Source organism: Rhincodon typus, chromosome 31 (genome assembly GCF_021869965.1).
Source record: "Rhincodon typus isolate 14 chromosome 31, sRhiTyp1.1, whole genome shotgun sequence".
In the NCBI taxonomy this organism is placed as follows: domain Eukaryota; kingdom Metazoa; phylum Chordata; class Chondrichthyes; order Orectolobiformes; family Rhincodontidae; genus Rhincodon; species Rhincodon typus.
In genome coordinates, this window is record NC_063362.1 from 21,472,719 (window position 1) to 21,492,626 (window position 19,908).

General features: G+C 42.8%; 1 protein-coding gene across 2 annotated transcripts in view; it reads right to left on the reverse strand.

The window, feature by feature from the left end:
* clcnk (chloride channel K) overlaps positions 1 to 19,908 on the reverse strand; it is a 53,614-nt gene that overhangs the window by 14,179 nt on the left and 19,527 nt on the right. For both annotated transcript variants that reach the window (XM_048615121.1, XM_048615122.1), the window contains exons 4-14: positions 19,151 to 19,290; positions 18,769 to 18,846; positions 17,839 to 17,917; positions 14,929 to 15,054; positions 12,269 to 12,353; positions 10,809 to 10,910; positions 7,830 to 7,914; positions 5,916 to 6,089; positions 5,637 to 5,706; positions 1,566 to 1,676; positions 358 to 571 (exon numbers count right to left, since the gene is read on the reverse strand). In XM_048615121.1, the coding sequence (XP_048471078.1) occupies positions 358 to 571; positions 1,566 to 1,676; positions 5,637 to 5,706; positions 5,916 to 6,089; positions 7,830 to 7,914; positions 10,809 to 10,910; positions 12,269 to 12,353; positions 14,929 to 15,054; positions 17,839 to 17,917; positions 18,769 to 18,846; positions 19,151 to 19,290 (1,264 nt within the window). The remainder of the gene's footprint in view (positions 1 to 357; positions 572 to 1,565; positions 1,677 to 5,636; positions 5,707 to 5,915; positions 6,090 to 7,829; positions 7,915 to 10,808; positions 10,911 to 12,268; positions 12,354 to 14,928; positions 15,055 to 17,838; positions 17,918 to 18,768; positions 18,847 to 19,150; positions 19,291 to 19,908) is intronic.

Below are 19,908 nucleotides of genomic sequence, written 5' to 3' on the forward strand. Positions count from 1 at the left end.
CAACGCCCGGCCACCACGCTCACAAAATCCACCCCAGAAAAAACTAATGAAAAAGGATAGGCTATAAACACAATGGGTTAAACAGCTCCCCCAGCCCCCTCACCTCCTCTCTCACTCCCTTACCCCTTCTACCACACTGTCACAAATCCCTCACCACTGTATCTGCCCCTCCCACAGGCTTCCCACTCTGCCCCCTGCCACACTCACAGTGTAGCCAGTGATTTTCAGACACCAAAACAGGGTTGCAATGGGATACCCTGAAATCTCGAGACCCTCTAATCATGTTGCTACCACAAACTACCACACCCATCATATTGCCCCTTCATCAACCCCGCTGGCATTAGGAGTGATACCAACCCGGGCATACTGCTCCGGATTCTGGGTAAATACGGCAGCTTCTTCACAATGATGGTCCCATCGTAGAAGGAAGGTTGGAATTTCTGCGCTATGGCATTCGCTACAAGTACAGCCAATAGAACAGGTAAGAAATGTGCCAACTGTCCTGTTAGCTCAAAGACCAACAGCGCTGTGGACAGTGTATGGGTCACAGCTCCAGAGAATGCTGCTGCTCCTGCCAAGACAAAAGGAAAGACCCTCACGTTCTTTGAGCTTACAGAGGAGAAAGGTTAGAACAGCCCGTAGTGATCTACCAAAACAGAGCATTCATTGCCTGAAAAAATATACCTCAGGTGTGAGCAAAATATCGCTTGGGTGCCATAATGACAATCCATGTTATAAGATATTGCAACAGAAAGGTGGTACATGTTAGGAAGGCATAAGAAGGGATGGGTGCTACAGTCCAGCCTAGAAGGACTATAATATTTTTCTTTTATTTCTCTAAGGTTTGGAGTTGGGGTGGCACGGTGGCTCAGTGGTTAGCACTGCTGCCCCACAGCCCCAGGGTTCAATTCTAGCCTCAGGCAACTGTCTATGTGGGTTTGCTCCGGTTTCCTCCCACAGTCCAAAGATGTGCAGGTTAGGGTCGATTGGCCGTGGGAAATTGCTCATAGTGCCTAGGGATGTGTAGGTTATGGGGGTTGCTGGGCTGGGGTGGGGTAGAGGGGTAGGCCTGGATGGGATGCTCTCCAGAGGCTTGTTGGGCCAAATGGCCTGTTTCCAAACTGTAGGGGTTCTATGATTTGTGACTAGGTACCTTTGTACCTAAGGTGGCACTGTGTGCAGTGACATTGTACACTTCTCACTGTACTTGAGTACACATGACAATAAATTCTAATTTGCTCAAAACAGTTATTATTTGATCGGGTAAGAGAATCCTCTGGCTGAGCAGCTGCAGACAGGGCGATACAGCAATGCATTGGGAAGGTTTGTTGTAATACTGGGATACAGCTGTACACAAGTATCAACATCAGTCCTACTGCACACATCGTGAGACTTGTATTTTTAATCAACCTGCCCATGTCCAGGAGCTGGTGGGTATTGAACTAGGACCTTCTAGACCAGAGATAGGCCCATTACCACTGTGCCACAAAACCCTGGTGAGACCTGAAAGACAAGTTGACAATATAGAAGCATATCTAGGAAATGTGTGACTAGCACATACTTGCCTGCAAGGGCATATCCCCCAGGGACTATTGGGTTAAGGACTCCTTCAGACTTGATGCCATTAGGAAATATAAGAACCATAATTTCTCCCACTAAGCGACCGATAACGGCCCCTGCAGAATACAAAATGCAGAAGATAAATGTCAGGGGTTTATGAAACATTGTTTATAGAAGAAAATAAATCTCAGATTTAAGGTTCTCCTGAGCCAGTTTTTATGTGATCCCCATGTGCAACCATCCTGGATCTGTATCCATTGGTAATCTGTCCGGAAGGAAACTGTGCATCTCCCTATCTACAATTAACCTCGAGATCAGACTTTCCATCCCCTTGATTATAGTCGACTAGGGAGAGATTACATACCCTGCCTTTCTATAAACTAAACAGCCATCTGTTCATCACTGATGGTTTTCCACAGCAGAAGGAACTCTTGAAATGGCAAAAGGATTTCACTCCAAAATGTGTGTGAGGTGGAGACCCTCAATCCAGGCTGGTGCCATATCACAGAATCACAGAAGTATTATGGTGCAGATGGAGGCCACCTGATCCATTGGGATTGGTTAGATCAGTTGGCTGGGACAACTGGCTTACAATGCAGAATGCTACCAATAGCATGGGTTCAATTCCTGCATCAGCTGAGGTCACCAGGAAGGACTCTCCTTCTCAATCTTGGCCATCACGTGAAGCATGGCGACCCTCAGGTTGAACCCCCACCAATCATGTGTACGTGTGTGTCTCTCTCTCTCTCTCTCTCTCTCATGAGAGAGCAGCCCTATGATCTGCTCTGGCTTTACTCTATAATGTGGTAAGCAATACTCCAGCTGAGGTCTCACAAGTTCAGTATCATATGTGGATGGCTCAGTGGTTAGCAATGCTGCTTCACAGCTTCAGGGACCCAGGTTCAATTCCAGTCTCTAGGCGACCGTTTGTATATTCTTTCTGTCTGTGTGGGTTTTCTCCAGGTGCTTTGGTTTCCTCCCACGGTACAAAAATGTGCTGGTTAGGTGGGTTGGCCGTGAGAAATGCAGGATCATAGGGAGGGGGAGTGGGTCTGAGCGGGGTGCTCTTTGGAGGTCAGTGTGGACATGATGGGCCAAATAGCCTGCTTCCACACTGTAAGGATTCTATGATTATGCACTGACTATCCAATGAGGGCCATGACATAGTACCATTCTCCTGCCTCCTCCCCATACTCCTGTACATTGTTTCTGTTCAAATGATCATCACTGGCCTCTTGAAAGCTTCAGTTGATCCTGCTCTACATTTGCAGATAAAACTATGCTCCCTCATACTCAATCCATTTACGAGTGCAAAATGTTTGTTCCCATCTACTTTGCCCAGGCACATCTTGATTCTGAAAAAGTCTATCAGATCTCTTCTTAGCCTTCTTCTCTCCAAGGTGAACAGTCCCAACTTCTCCAATCTATCCTCATATCTGAAGTTTCTCATCCCTGGAACCATTCTTGTAAATTGCTTCTGCAATCTCTCCAATGTGTTCACATCCTTCCTACAATGTGACACTCTGAACCATACACCATAGTCCAGCTGTGATCTAACAAGTATCTTGTATAAGTTCATCATTATCCCCTTGACTTTTGTACTCTATGTCCCTATTAATAAAGCTCAGGTTACTGATTACTTTATTAAACTCTCCCTGTATGTCCTGCCAACTTCAATGATCTGTGTACATAAACACCAGGTCCCTCAGCTCCTCTCCCTTTGAGTATTGTATTTCCTATTTTACCTTGTTTATTCATGTTCTTCCTGCTAAAATGTATCGCCTTATACTTCTCTGCATTGAACTTCATTTGTCACTTATATGCTCTTTCCAACAACTTGTCTATGTCCTTTTCGAGTTTTATACTGTCCTCTTCATAGTTTACAAAGTTTCCGAATTTTGAATCATCTTCAAATCCTGAAGGATTGAAGTAACATGAAAGAGTTAAATCTGCTTTCCTACTGTGACCCCATGTTGAGGCTTCAAAATTGTCATGACCCTCAGTGAGAACTGTGAAGATGTGGTGTTAGACTTTGAGAGTATGGCAATAACGGAGAGAACTTATGAAAGCAGGTGCTAGAAAAGTGTCCGAGAGCTGGGACTGGAAGTGGGTGAGGGAGGGAGAACCTCTGAGAGTGGGGACTGTCATTGAGTCACAGAGTCATACAGTGCGGAAACAGATCCTTTTGCCCAACTCATCCATGCCGACCAGGTATCCTAAACTGAACTACTCCCATCTCCCTGCATTTGGCCCACATCGCTCTTCACCTTTCCTATCGATGTAGCCATCCAAATTTCTTTTAAATGTTGTAATTGTACCCACCTCTACCAGTTCCTCTGACAGCTCATTCCATACATGCGCCACCCTCTGTGTGAAAAAGTTGCCCCTCAGTTGCTATAACTTAATCAGAGGTCCATAACAGTGTTAGAGCTCGAGACTCTATTTATGACCTTGAAGGCCTGGGTTAAAACAATGTCTATCACAATGCAGGATCATACCTTAAGTACACATAAATAAAATAAACCAGCTCATTGTACTTGCAGGGAGGCTACGCTAGAGCTGTATAAGTTGCTGGTTGGGCCATAGCTAGGGCATTGCTCACAGTTCTGGTCACTGCATTATAGGAAGGACGAGATCAAACTGATGAGGGAACAGAGGAGAGTTAGGGAACGTTACCAGACCTGGAGAATTTTGGCTACAAGGAAAAGAATTAATAAAGTATGGTTGTATTCTTTGGAACAGAGGAGGCTGAGGAGAGATTGAATTGAGGTGGAAACAAAGGATGAGGGACAGGATGGTTAGGAAGGATCTACTAGGAAGGATTGACGGGAGTCAAGGAGAAATGTTCGCTCAGAGCGGGTTGGGACTCTGCCTCACTAGAACTCACTGCCTGAGAGGATGGCAGAGGCAGAAACACACAAAACGTATTTTAAAAAAACACTTGCATATGCGGGGCTTTTAAAAGAAGTTATTTTATCCACGGGATGTGGGCATTGCTGAATGGTCCAGCATTTATTGCCCAGGTCCCATTGCCCTTGAGAAGGTGGTGTTGGATTGCCTTCTTGAGCTGCTGCAGTCTATTTGGTGTAGTCAACCATATGCTGCTAGGCAAGGAATTCCTGGAATTTGCCCTAATGATACTGATGGAATGGCAACATATTTCCGAGTCAGGACGGTGGGGGGCCTGGAGGTGAAATTGTAGATGGTGGTGCCCTTGGCCTTCTAGATGGTAGTGGTCATGGATTAGGAAGGTGCTGTCAAAGGAGTCTTGGTGAGTTGCTACAGTGCATATTGTAGATGATACACATTTCTGCTACTTAGCATCAGTGTTGGAGGGAGTGAGTGTTTGTGGGTGGGGTGCCAAACAACTGGCTGCTTTGTCCTGGATGGTGTTAAGCTTCTTGAATGTTGTTAGAGCTGTACTCATCCAGGCAAGTGGATCATATTCGATCGCTTCCTTACAGAACAAGAATTGGAATGGTGTGCCTGGCTGGATTGCTGGCTCTTAGCCAGCATGGGGACAATGGGCCAAATAGCCTCCTTGTGATTTCTCTTCGTTATTCATTCATTGGATGAGGGTGTCGCTGGCTGGACCAGTATTTATTGCCCATCCCTAATTGCCCAGAGGGCAGTTAAGAGTCAACCACATTGCTGTGGGTCTGGAGTCACATGCGGGTAAGGATGACAGTTTCCTTCCCTAAAGGATAATTAGTGAACCAGATGGTTTTTTTCAACAATTGACAGTGGATTCACGGTCATCATTAGACACTTAATTTTTTTTTATTGAATTCAATTTCCACCATCTGCCGTGGCAGGATTCAAACCTGTGCCCCCAGAGTATTATCTGGGTCTCTGGATTAACAGTCCAGCGATAATACCACCAGGCCATTGCCTCCCCTGTTCCATGAATGTTCTGCGTCTCTAAATTGTAAACCTAATAGCTGTTTATAAAGAAAAGTTCAGGTTCTGATTCAATGGTTTCAAATTTTCAATTGATTTTAAATTTTAATGATTTAATTTTAAAGCCCTGCTCTGTTGTTATGTATTGAGCACTAGGATTTATTTCCTGAACTTACCATATATAAGAACGGGCATGAAGTATCCAGCTGGCATTGGTATGGTGGTCGCAAGGATCAGCATCCAAAACTAGAGATAAAGGGGAAACAGTGCAAAGTCAGTCTGGCATGAAACCTCAAACACGGTGTTGTTTCCTGTAGTATACACATGGCTATGTGTGAGGACAATTCATAACTGCACATATTGTGGTGGCCCTCAGACATTAAATGACTACAATTCATTGTGGGTCAGTGATTAATGAACTTATTTTAAGGCTGGGTTTGAAAGTCACAGCTTACCTTCATGAAAAGGAAGAAGAGAAGCGTGCCAAAAAAGGTGAAGCTTGGGTGGCACCATTCAATCCAGAGGTTGTCTGGGTCTACTCTTGCCTGGATGTTGAGCGTTGCATTCTGAGACAGCACAGCCCAGGACCGGTGATCGAAGAGTGAAGAGAGAAGCTCCTTCATAGTGAGCTACACCCAGGGAAACAACACACAGTCAGAGATCATCCCTTCTCCACCAAAGTCATTCATTTCTCTTTGGTAGAGTTGTTGCGGAAGTTAGGTCATTCCATTTGACACATTGTTTACACATTGTTCAGTCTCATTCCCGTACAACTTTGTCTTATTGACACCTTCACCAATATTTGGTTCCAGGTGCCACTGCCTCTCAAGTTCCATTTCCAAAACATCATCAATCACATAAAGATCTTAACTAACTGCCTGCAACTAGATGGAGAATATAACAACTGTGCCCCTTCATATCCCTGCAGCTTACGTGCATACACTGCCACTATCGTTCACAGAGTGCGAGGGAAGCGTGACCTGCTGATGTTACATGGCACTAGAAAACTCATGGCACCTACAGCCTCACAAAGAGGCTCGTCTGAAAGTATTTGATGATCTCTTTAAACAGAGATTTTGTGTGCAGGAGAGGATATTGTTCCCGGTGCTCAATGCATGCTTAGCTCCGTCAGTTTAAGGAAGGACAGAAGCTACAGCACTGAGGTCAGAAATAGCAGGAACACAGGAGCAAGAGTAGGCCACTCAGCCCCTCGAGCCTGCTCCACTATTCAATGATCCCATGGCTAATCTGTGGCCTAACTCCATCTGCCTGCCTTTGGCCCACGTCCCTTAATATCTTCGTTGAACAAAATCTGGGGTCCAGGCTGACTGGTATCGCAAACTGCAGGTATCCCACACATATTCTGTTAAGAACCACATTCACACCCTCACCAAGACAGGACCCACAGCACTGAGAAGAAGGGAAATTTGTGGCTGAAGAGTGGACAATTTCCAACAAGGCAGAACATTATTGTCATGATGGATTAATGATCTAAATTTGAGTGTGAGTAAAATGCTATTATTAATACCAGCCCCCTTTCTATATCCACAGGCTCAACACCATTGATATTCCACTATTGATTTGCTAACAACATGTTGGGAGCTGGGAAGCAGGTAGCTTGTGTGTTTGGAGTTACTGATTAAAGGCAGTTTGTTTTCAATAACATAGCATCTGATCCAATGGGCAGAGGAATGTCTATACTTGGTAGAAGGGCTGTACCTACAATGTGTCAGGTAGAATGTACGTTTCAATATTCTCTAACCAATCAGCACTGTGTGTGTCACTGAGTCTTTACTAATCTAGTTAGCGTAGAAGTCACCCTCAGGATCATGTGGTGGTGTTACCTTTGGCTGAAGAAACAAAAAAAGTTCAGTATCTGTCCTGTTACATCACCTGGAAGTGACACAGAACATGATTACAAGGTTGAAAGATGTTCTTTGGTCTACCAGAAGCTTTCTAGTCTTCCAGATCAAGGAGCTGACCCTGACCAAATGCTGCAGACTGGCACATTCCAAAGTCCAGGACTATGTACTGAGGGTCACACTAAAGCTTGGGGCAACTGCTGCCAAGGGGTAGTAGGGAAAGACCATTGTCTGAGGTGTTTCTGCTGAACTTAAATGGGGGTCCGTTCAGTGATCAAACCCTCCCAATGCCTCAAATGCTTGTAAATATAATCTGATTCAAATAAGAGAGGCCTTTGATTTGTTTAGATAGAGTCAAACTCCAATGGTTGACTGTCTCCTTGATATGCTACTGCCTGACTTTATATATAGAGACATATATAAAGACTTTTTTTATGAATAAAATATATTTTGAAATAAAAAATACAAAACAAAGTTGTAAAATGCTTTGTGTTCAGAAATACTCACCCTGCATGCCATGAACTGGCCCAGACTGTCAGGGAAGGTGATAGATGCCAATAGTAAGGTGACAAGTCCAGAGTACACTGCCTTCCTATTGATAGGACATTATTCAGATATTAGCTCATGTCTTATTCGTTAATCCAAAAAGATTTGAACATTTATAATGATATATTAGCTCACCCAAACACCCAATTCAGTCACTTTCCTGAGAATGGTACAAGTTAAAAGAAAGGAATAAATGATCTGTCAGTGAACTATTTTTCACAGTATGTTGTTGCATGTTAATGAACATATTAACATCATTGTATTGTTAATTAATGAACATTTTACTCTCACTACATCTGCCAATTAGCCAACACTGAAAGACAACAGACTGTTTCTCACCATAGATTTGGTTGGAACCATTTCAAGTTTCAATGTAATACAAATAACTCAGTATAATGTTCCAGCTGAGCCAGCACAGAAATCCAATGAATTCTCTTACTTCTTAGAGTCATAGAGACACACAGCATCGAAATAGGTCCTTCAGTCCAACTTGTCCATGCTGACCAGATATCCTAAATCAATCTAGTTCCATTTGCCAGCATTTGGCACATATCCCTCTAAACCCTTTCTGCTCATATACCCATCCAGACACTTTTTAAATGTTGTAATTGTACCAGCCCCCACCACTTCCTCTGGCAGCTCATCCCATACATGCACCACCCTCTGCGTGAGTTGCCCTTTAGGTCCCTTTTAAATCTTTCCCCTCTCACTTTAAACTTATGCCTTCTAGTTTTGGACCCCCCTACCTTGGGGAAAAGATCTTGTTTATTCACCTTATCCATGCCCTTCATGCTTTTATAAACCTCTATAAGGTCACTCCTCAGCCTCCGACGTTCCAGGGAAAATAGCCCCAACCTATTCAGCCTCTCCCTGTAACTCAAACCCTCCAACCTGGCAACATCGTTGTGAATCTTTTCTGAACCCTTTCAAGTTTCACAACACCTTTCCTATAGCAGGGAGACCAGAACTGAATGCAGTATTCCAAAATGGCCAAACCAATGTCCTTCACAGCTACAACATAACCTCCCAATTCCTATACTCAATGCACTGACCAATAACGACAAGCATACCAAATACTTTCTTCACTATCCTGTTTACCTGCCACTCCACTTTCAAGGAACTATGAATCTTCACTCCAAGGTCTCTTTCTTTGGCAACACTCCCCAGGATCTTACTATTAAGTGTATAAGCCCTGCCCTGATTTGCCTTACCAAAATGCAGCACCTCATATTTATCTAAATCAAACTCCATCTGCCACTCTTCAGTCCACCGGCCCATTTAATCAAGGTCGCATTGTACTCTGAGGCAACATTTTTAGCTGTCCCCTACACCACCAATTTTGGTGTCATCTGCAAACTTACTAACCACACCTCCTACGTTTACATCCAGATCATTTATATAAATAACAAAAAGTTCTTCAACACTGCAGAACCTACGCATGTAATTTATACTGGTAGAGGTTGGGAATTTATTTGTCATGTTCCCCATGCTCTGTGTGCTGTAATGTATCAATCCATTGTTAATTTCACTCCAAAATAATTGGAAAGAAATTAATAGGATCTTATTGAAACTATAAATATTTTGCTGCTTTATTTCATCAATTAACTTAATAAATGTGTTTTTTTTTGAAAAAGCTAATACCTATCTTACATCTATGTGAATCAAACAAAATTAATATGAAGATGGGGTGGCACGGTGGCTCAGTGGTTAGCACTGCTGCCTCACATCACCAGGGACCTGGGTTTGATCCCAGCCTCGGGCAACTCTCTATGCAGAGTTTGCACATTGTCTGCATGGGCTTCCTCTGGGTGCTCTGGTTTCTTCACACAGTCCAAAGATGTGCAGGCTAGGTGGTTGGCCATGGGAAATTGCCCATAGTGTTCAGGGATGTGTAGACTAGGTGAGTTATAGGGGGATGGGTCTGGGTGGGATACTCTGAGGTTTGGTGTGGACTTGTTGGGCCAAAGGGCCTGTTTCCACACTGTTGGGATTCAATAGGGAAAGATGATTTACAAAACAACACTGTTGCTGGTTTTTTGCACTTGTGACCTCTGTGCTGTGCAGGAGTTGTATGATGCCGCAGGAGCAGGGATCTCTTCTGTGCTGAATGATTGGCTCAATGAGTAGTAGGCATGAGTGCTCTGACCTATTCTGTCTTTTGGCCTTGGCTGTGATCTTATGGATCAGTGGCGTGCATCTTGGACAATGAACTGTTAGTCTGTGGACCACACCTTGAAAGCCACTGATCAAAAACAGAGCAACATTGAACATACACATGACCTTGCTTAAGTTGTAACTGAAATACCTGGGGTACAGTTTTGGAAAGCACACTATAAGAAAGAATAGAAACTATGCTGCTTTAATTCAACAGGATGTAGCCACAGGATAAAGGATTACAAATTAGGGCATGAGACTCAAGAAATTAGTACATTTTTATTGGAGCTCAGAACATTAAGAAGTGATTATTAGAAGCTTTAAAGGTTATAAGAGGGTAAATAGTGATAGATTCTTTCCACTGATTGAATATCTAACAAGAGAAAACATAAAATATTCACAGAAATCAATAGAGATGGCTTAGACATTTTTATATGCAGAAGGTGATTAAAATGTAAAATTCTCTGCTACATACAATGCTAAAGCAGCATTTATAGTTTCTGTTATAAGGGTCTCAGGGGATTGCTTGAAAAGGAAGAACACAAGGAGAATGAAGCGTTGCTATGGAGAAAGCAATGGGTTATAGACTTGGCCAGACTTTACCAGCCAACCAATTGGCACTCTTATCTCTTGTACAAATTGTTATGATCATTTGAAGTTTGATGTTCATGCATTTGTCCATTTGGTTGCAAGACAAAAAGACTTGGCTATGTGTCTCTATTTTCAACTATGTTCAACTTCTGTTGTACCAAGCAGCAGTTTGTGAAAATAATATTGCAATCTTACTCTGCTGCCACAAGTTTCAGGATGAAAGCATTTCTCCTGATGTATGCTACCACCGAGCGCTGACAGCACAGGTAGATGCAACTCAGTATCCCACAGATAATCCTGTTAAGGGAATAAAGACAATAATAAAATGAGCAGATAAACTAAGCAGAGAAAGCAATATCAAATAAGAGCAGGAAATGCTGGAGAAACTCAACAGGTCTTGCAGCATCTGTGGAGAGAGAAACAGAGTTAATGTTTTCAGTCCAAAGACACTTCTTTTCCTTCAGATCAGTGTGGACTGTTCCAAAGAAGGGCCACTGAACTCAAAACATTAACTCTGTTTCTCTCTCCACACATGCTGCAAGACCTGCTGAGTTTCTCCAGCATTCTCTTGTCTTATTTCAGATTTCTAGCACCTGCAGTGTTTTTCTTTCTATTTAAAGTGAAAGTAATATTTCAGATCTGAAAATGGTGCCAGGCATTTTCATTCAGATAGCATGCCAGTTCCAGGAACCTACTTCAGTATTACTTTCTGTGAATGTGAAGAATTTCCAAAGTGGTTACATTCTTGTTGGGGCCTAACACGCTATCAGTAACACTGTCACCTCAGTGCGCTTTGCTCAGTACTTCAAGGGCCTGATATTGTCAGTACAATACTTGAACAAGCTACAGCCATCTCAGTGTTAAACTGTCACTATCTCAACGTGCCATTCTTATTCAGCAAACAATTTTGACAGTACTTGACTTTGTTCTTTCCCGAACTGTGTGGGATGCTGTCTGAAACTGATACTAACACTCCTGGCCCAAGTACAAGTCTGTCAGTCATTACCTGCCCTGAGTTGGAAACAGCAAAATCTTTATTTCCAGCACTATTGCACTTCACCTTGAAAAGCTGATATTGACCCAACAAATCAGAATAAGCCCAAACAACAAAAGAAAAAAGAGCAGTTATGGGATGTTGAGGTCTCTTATTTGCAACATCAAAGTCAGTGATTCAGAAGTGTTCTTCCATGTTTACTGCAGACATATTTGTCATTTTGTTTTGTTTACACTGGAAGAAGAATGCTCAGTAATGTTATGTGCACGTGACAAAATAATGTTTCCAACACATTTTAACGGCATTATCCTCCATTTGCAAAGTTGTCACAAATCTAATCATAAAAGTGAAGTGGCCTGAAGCAAGTATGAAAATAGTGAATGATTTAATTTCTCAGGGTCTAGTGCAGCTTTTTAAAAGCATTCATTTTTAATTTATTTTCCGTCCAATGCTCAATATTGCTCAATGTTAACAATATGCTTTCCTGTGCCATTGGAATAAATGGCACTCCTAGGTCCCCATATAACACTATATGATGAATGCTATCCTGAGTAATGTGTGTGATAGCTTGTGTTCCATAACAGAAGCTGTGGCTGCCGTTGGTTCCATCGCCATCACACCTTTTAGATAGACAACAGATAAAGCTTCAAAGACTCCTCACCCCAAGATGATAAAGATTAATGTTTCAGGTAAATCAAACGGGAAGTCAACTGGGAATTTTGTCTTGAAAAGAGCAATGATAGTTTCTGCAAGAAAAAGAAAGTAAGGTAAAAACATTAGGAGTACATCTGAAAGCAAAAAAACTGGAGTAGGCAGTAATCCGATCTGCTTTCCATGTAGCTGGGAGGCTTGGATTTATGATTCTCCTTCTCTCCAATTTTCCTAATTTCTTCCCTTTCTGCCAAGGCTGATACTTTCACAGAGACAATTCAACAGGCACTGGTACATCATCGAAGTGGATATTATTCATAGAGTCATACAGCACAGAAACAGAGCCTTTGGTGCAACCAGTCCATGCTGACCATGTTTCCAAATTAAACTAGTCCCACCTGCCTACATGCAGCCCATATCCCTTCAAACCTTTTCTATTCATGTACTGATCCAAATGTCATTTGAATGTTGTAACTGTGCCTGCATCCACCACTTTCTCTGGCAGTTCATTCCACACACGAAGCACCCTCTGTGTAAAAATCATTGCCCCTCCTGTCCTTTTTAAATCTTTCTCGTCTCAACTTAAAAATATATTCCCAAGTTTTGAACTACCCCATCGAGGGGAAAGCCCCTTGTCATTTACCTTATCTATGCCCCTCATGATTTTAAAGTCTCAATAATGCCACCCCCTAACCTTCTAAGATCCAGTGAAAAGGTTCCAATTCTTCCAGTCTATTTTTATATCAAAACTCTCCATTCCTGGCAACATCCTGATAAATCTTTTCTGAACCCTCTCCAGTTTAATAATATCCTTCGTATAACAGGGAGACCAGGACCGGACACAATACTCCAGAAGAGGCCTCACCAATGTCCTGTACAACCTCAACGTGACATCCCAACTCCTATACTCAAAGGTCTGAGCAACGAAGGCAAGTGTGCTAAATGCCTTCTTAACCACCCTGTCTACTGTGATGTAAATTTCAAAGAATTATATACCTGAACTTCTACATCACTCTGTTCTATAGCACTACCCAGGGCTCTGCCATTAATTGCATAAGTCCTGTTCATGTTTCTTGTATCAAAATGCAATGCCTTCCATTTATCCAAACTGAACTCCACCTGCCATTCCTCGGCCCATTGACCCAATTGATCACGATCTCTTTGTAATCTTTCTTTAGTGTGCACTATACCACCAATTCAGGTGTCATCTGAAAACTTCCTAACTATGCCTCCTATATTCTCATCCAAATAATTTATGTAAATGACAAACAAAAGTGGACCCAATACCGATCCCTGTGGAACATGCTGATCACTGGCCTCCAGTCCAAAAAACAACCCTCCACCACCACCATCTATCTCCTGCCATAAAGCCAATTTTACATCCAATTGGCAAGCTCACCCTAAATCCCATGTGATCTAACTTTACCATGCGGAACCTTGTCAAAGACTTTACTAAAGTCCAAATAAACAATGTCTGCTGCTCTGCCATCATCAATCTTTTTGGTTACTTTATTAAAAAACTCAATCAAGTTTGTGCGACATGATATTTCTTACACACACTATGCTGACTATCCCTAATCAATCCTTGTCTCTCCAAATGCATGTAAATCCTAACTTTCAGAATCACCTCCAAAAGCTTACCCACCACTGATGTCAGACTCACAGGTCTATAGTTTGCAGGCTTCTCCTTACAGCCTTTCTTAAACAATGACACAACATTAAGCACCCTCCAGTCCTCCGGTATTTCACCTGTGTTTATAGATGATACAAACATTTCTGCTAGAGGCCCTGCAATTTCCTCCCTAATTTCCCACAGCATCCTGAAATACGCCTACTCAGGTCCTGGAGATTTATCTACCTTTATGTTTTCTAAGACCTCCAGCACTTCCTCTTCTGTAATGTGAACTGTTTTCAAAACATCAATATTTCGTTCCCCCGAGTTCTCTAGCCTCCGTTTCTTTCTTCACAGTAAAAACTGACACAAAATACTCATTTAATATCTCTCCCATCTCCTGAGGTTCAACACAAAGATGACCTCATTGAGCCCTAAGGGGCCCTACTCTCTCTCTAGTTGCTCCCTTGCTCTTAATGTACTTGTAGAATCTTTTTCGATTATCTTTAACATTATCTGCCAAGGCTATTCACAATGTAAACATTGGCAGTGAGTGTTGGCAGTTGTTTTAAAAAAACTGTAAAGGACACCATAGTCAAACTAATTGTGCCATCACTTAGTAATTTAGGAATAATAATCCAAAGTTGAAACCCAGCCTTGTGGTTTTCTGTCTCTTGGTCAGTCTGTCAGTATACCTTTAAGAGACTCTCTGTCAGTAAGAACTCATTGGATTTAATATTGTCAGTGGACAATGTTTTGGGAGAAATATAGCAGGGATGACTGATCCACTGTCATCAGTAAAAGTCAAAATTTGCCTTGCTACCTGAAGAATGTGTTTCTTAATCTCTTCATGGGATGTGGATGCTCCAGGCTAATACAGTGTTACACCTGTATCACTTTGGAGAAATGTGTCAGTCTTGTCTCCCTTGCAGACTGAAGTGTTTCGAATTCTGAGACCATCATGCTTTTCAGAATCAACTTGTCACCGCCAATTTGGCAAACTACAGAAATCAAGCGGACGCTTCGTAAAGATTTGCGCCAGTACGTGGCCATTTCACCTTGTTCACTGTTGAACACAGCAAGAAGTCGGAACATGAATGCGCCACAGGTAGCGGCAAAGAAGCCTCGCCAATAGTTACGCACTGCAAAATGAGAGGACATCACCTCCACACTGAACAGGACACCTAAGGAAAACAGGCACAGATCACATTTCAATGCAGAGATCTCAGGATAGCAGTGGTTCATGCCCCACACTGCTACTCAGCAAGAATCAGTAACAGTAACCTTGTCATTATCAAAACGCCTAGGCTGCTGATTGACATTTATACTTCAAACATTATGGGGACCGATTTTCATCCAGTGAATGAGTTAAACCTCAGCAATGCCCTCCCACCCCCAAAAAAATAGTCTAGATAAAGGCCACATATATTGCTGACATTTCTTGATTCTTTCATCCCTGGAATTAGATGAGTAGAGCTACAGTTACCAGCTAACAGAAACGCTATGATCCAACAGCTAATAATAAGTTTGTCTTTCCATTTGCTCCGATTTCCACGTGTGGCTACCCGTGGAAATTGGTGTACGAGCCCAGACAGTGAACAGGAGGAGCTGTCAGCTACACAGGACGTTGTCTTAGATACTCTCTCACCTCCAGCAGAGGGGGGTTACTGACTGGGAGCTCAGTTGGCTGGATGGCTCGCTTGCATTGCAGAGTCATACCATCAGCGTGGGTTTGAGTGGGACACCACGGTGACTCAGCGGTTAACACTACTGCCTCACCGCGCCAAGGATCCTGAGTTCAGTTCCAGCCTCACTGTCTGCGTGGGGTTTGCATGCTCTCCATATGCCTGCGTCAGGTTTACCCCAGATGTTCTAGTTTCCTCCCACGGTCGAAGGATGTGCAGGTTAGGTGGATTGGCCAGGGGAAATGCAGGGTTATAGGGATAGGGCGCGGTGGGAGGTGGGTCGGGCTGGGATGCTCTTCAGAGGGTCAGTGTCGACTCAATGGGCCGAATGGCCTGCTTCCACACTGCCGGGGTTCTATGAATTCCTGCACGGGCTGAGGTTACCATGAAGGAATCTCCTTCACAGCTCTCCCCTTGCTTGAGGTGTGGTGATCCTCAGGTTAAACTATCACCAGTTGTCTCTGTCCCTAACGAGAGAGCAGGATCATGGTGACTTTTAAACATAACATCTTGTGCTCAGCAGCATGCCTCGACACAATGTTAGAACTCAATGCGTAACAAAGGATTCTCCTTGTGAACTGAACACAGTTTTCATATCTCTACAGATGAGATTTTCCAAAGCTCATGAAGAAAAACCGAGAAAAACAAAGACTGCAGATTTAAAATGATTAAACTGCTTTATTTTACAATGAGTGACAATACAAAGCAACTTAAAACTGGAGTCCCTAATTTCCATCAGTACATGTGTCCTTTCACTGTAATACAAAGTAACAAATGTGCTACAATTCTCTACTTCAATAATTTGCTTTGTGTGACTGAGGCAAAAAAGTTCCTGACTAGTTGTTTCATTCTCCCTCCAACCTTGACAAAAGCCGAAACTGTTTCATAAAGGGACTTACTCCCCTACTTCTGCTGGGTCTAAAACATTGCCTGCAGAGCTTGGATTGAATTCAAACCTCAGATGGTTTCAGTTGGGCAGGGACAGAATAAGTAAAACAGAAATGTACTCGCAGTCCTATGGTTGAGAGTGAGGGTATTTTAACCAAAGGTACGGGCAGTCCGCAACACCGTCAAAATGAATAAAAATGGCAGCTGGATGGAGCCAGGGATGCCATGATTTTCTTGTAGATTTAATAGAAGCACTTTTCCCTCTGTCATAGTAGCTTTTCTGCTCAGGCCTAAGTTAAAATCCAGTGTTTAAAACCAATAATATACTCTGTATTTTGAACCAGAATTGTTATATGGATGAGAGACTTTAGTTATATGGCTCAGGTGGAGAAATTGTTTTCACTTCCTTGGAACAAATTAGTGGGTGGGGTGAGATTTGATAAATATATTCAAGATTATGAGGAGATTAAATGTGGTAGGGAAATGTAAGGTGATGATGAGAACTTGGGGGTAGATGGTTATAGTTTTGGGCAAGAGATTGAGTAAGGAAATGAGAAAGTACTTTTTTTGCATCAACAAGTGGTAGTGGTGTTGCATCCTCAGTCTATGGGATGGGGTAGAAATCAATGACTTAAAAAGGAAATTGGTTGCGAACATGAGGGAAATAAACTTGCAGAGTTACAGGAATAGATTGAGGTAATGAGACTGACTGGGTTGTATGGAGGTGATGGCCTAATAGCCTCCACCTGCACTATAAATCAGATCAGATTTTTGCCAAATTAAGTTTATCCTGGAGATTTTGAAAAGTGGCCTGTGGGATGCAATTCTATCCCGACCCCCATTTGCAACTTTCCCCATGCTGGAAGATACTGTTCAGCCTGAAAATGGTCAGAATGGTAAAGAATGACAGGATCCAATGGTGAGGAGAGATCGGGAAGAGTCAGCAGAGATGTGTAACGATTTCAAAGAACGAGCAAGAAATGAGAGAGCGAGGGGAGGATGCGCAGAAGTTCTCCCAACCTTGTGCTGTAACACCAGCAGAATAATTTGCAGAAACTGACGACTGGTTTTCCAGTTTGCACAGCTTTATGGTGGGCAAATGGGAGACACATCCTTCCTTGAGGAATGAAATTTGTACCTAGGAGCTCCTCAAAAGGCAGCAATTCTCATGTCAAAAGGTAGCATCAACTCAAGCCAACTCATCAGAGTTAGCCACAACATGATTAATACAGAGATAACAAAAGAATAAACTGCCTTTTGGTACAATGTACCTTTTCCTTTTTAATTTGTGGATACTCTTATGCCATGAATGACACCTTGCATGTCCTCCACCAGCAGGGTTACCTTTTTTTAATCTGCTTTAATGCAGAGACCAGTTTCTGACCAGATTCTTACCACTGATGGGTGCACCAAAGCAACTTGCAACTCCTACTGCTGCTGCCGCCACCAGCATCTCATACCGTTTGTTCTTATTCTGCAGAAAAGGAACATATCACAGGCTGGATGAGCTTGGCTCTTGGAAACGCAGTTATTTATGAGATGACACGAGTTGACTTGAAATCACACAGAGAATCACATGACCTGAGTTAAAATAGAGTCTTAGAGCTTGAAACCCTCAGGTCCCGTGCTAGGATAGATTGATGATAACTTGGGTATGTCTCTTAAACGTAATACTTAAGGTCTCACTGACGGTGAGACAAGACATGACAGTCTCTGCTACAAAGGTTTAATTTGGAAAAAGGTCATTTTCTAATGCCCTTCTACAATAATACAGGAAACTGTATAAAAGCCCTCGAGGTGTATGTTTGACATGAAATGAATACTGTAAGTATTAACTGGAACTGGTAGTGTCAATATGTCATGTAAAATATTGGAAGAAACTGATTTGGTATACACTTTATCCAATGTCAATTTGAATGGTTATGTAGCTTGCTTATTGAATTTGTATGAATTAAGTACATTCTTGCAACAGATCAAGTCCCACTCGATCCTCACCCAGCGCACATATGAACACGCTTTCCATGAGCATTGCTGGTCTGAAAACAACAGTAGGAATCCAGGCTGACTTTATCCAGAAGTCGCTGAGACCAATTATATTGACTCCGTTAGCACTCCAGAGAGATCAGCTAACAGACAAGAGATCAATCCTTCTTGGTTTACATGGCTCACAGGGATTCCCATTGATAGTCAGAGAGAGATTGTGCTCTACAACTTACTGAACAAAATAATCCAGGTTTCCTCATGGTGTCCTCAGACTGGCGCAGAGCAGCAATCACATGATTTGGTTTAATGATTTGTAAATTTCTCTTCAATGCCCCTGCTTACCTCATAATCTCTGGTAACTGTGGTTCGAATTCTTCCCAAATAAGTGGCAATCATGCTGGAGATGTGGACAAAGGGACCCTGGGGTTCAGGCAAGAAAATTTGTTTAATAACTTCCCTCTTTCTCATTCGATCTTCTGTTTGCCACTAATTCTTTTTACCCAAGAACATCCATATGCCCAAGCTCCAAGTGTTAATGATGAGCACTACCTCCTTGAGGTCTTCAGCACCATCCCCAACATCTGTTTCTTCATCCTTTCATGATTTCTCTCCATTCTTGATTCTGCATGCCTCTGGCTGTCCTTTCTCCTCACATCTCTATAGTCCCTTTTACTGTTAGACTCTTCCCATCTCTCTTATGTCACCCAGCTAAGCCTTAACTCACCACTTTTCCCAAGAATATTGTACTTCCTGCAGCCAGTGAACATGTCAAACCGACCACTTTTGCACCAAAATTTTTCATCGTCAGATACTCTTCCAAAAGTACTCCAGTCAGAATAGTCTTCAGTTCTGGAATGCCTGAACCTAAATGCGAAGAACAAAAGTCCATTTTTGAAACATTACAAAGAGAAACAGTCGATCTGAAAGTCCTGGCACAGATAATACGAATGGAGGTTGTGAATGGGGTGGCACAGTGGCTCAGTGGTTAGCATTGCTGCCTCACAGCACCACAAACCTGGGTTCGATTCCACCCTCGGACGACTGTCTGTGTGGAGTTTGCACATTCTCCCCATGTCTGCATGGTTCCTCTGGTTTCCTCCCACAGGCCAAAGATGTGTAGGTTAGGTGGATTGGCTGTGCTAAATTGCCCATAATGTTCAGGGATGTGTAAATTAGGTGAGTGATAGAGGGGATGGGTCTGGGTGGGATGCTCTGAGGGTCAGTGTGGACTTGTTGGGCTGAAGGGCCTGTTTCCACACTGTAGGGATTCTGTGAGATATTTGGAGACCTAAACCATCTTTTAATCGAATATCAATTAATTGCTCCATCCTTGGTGACTGCACCTTCAGCTCCTAAGCCTAACGTTCTGGAATTCCACACCTCACACCTGACTGCCTGTCTCGCTCACTTTCTCTGGATAATGAAATTTCTCCTCATTTCAGTCCTAAATGGCCTACCTCATACCCTTAGACTATGTCATCC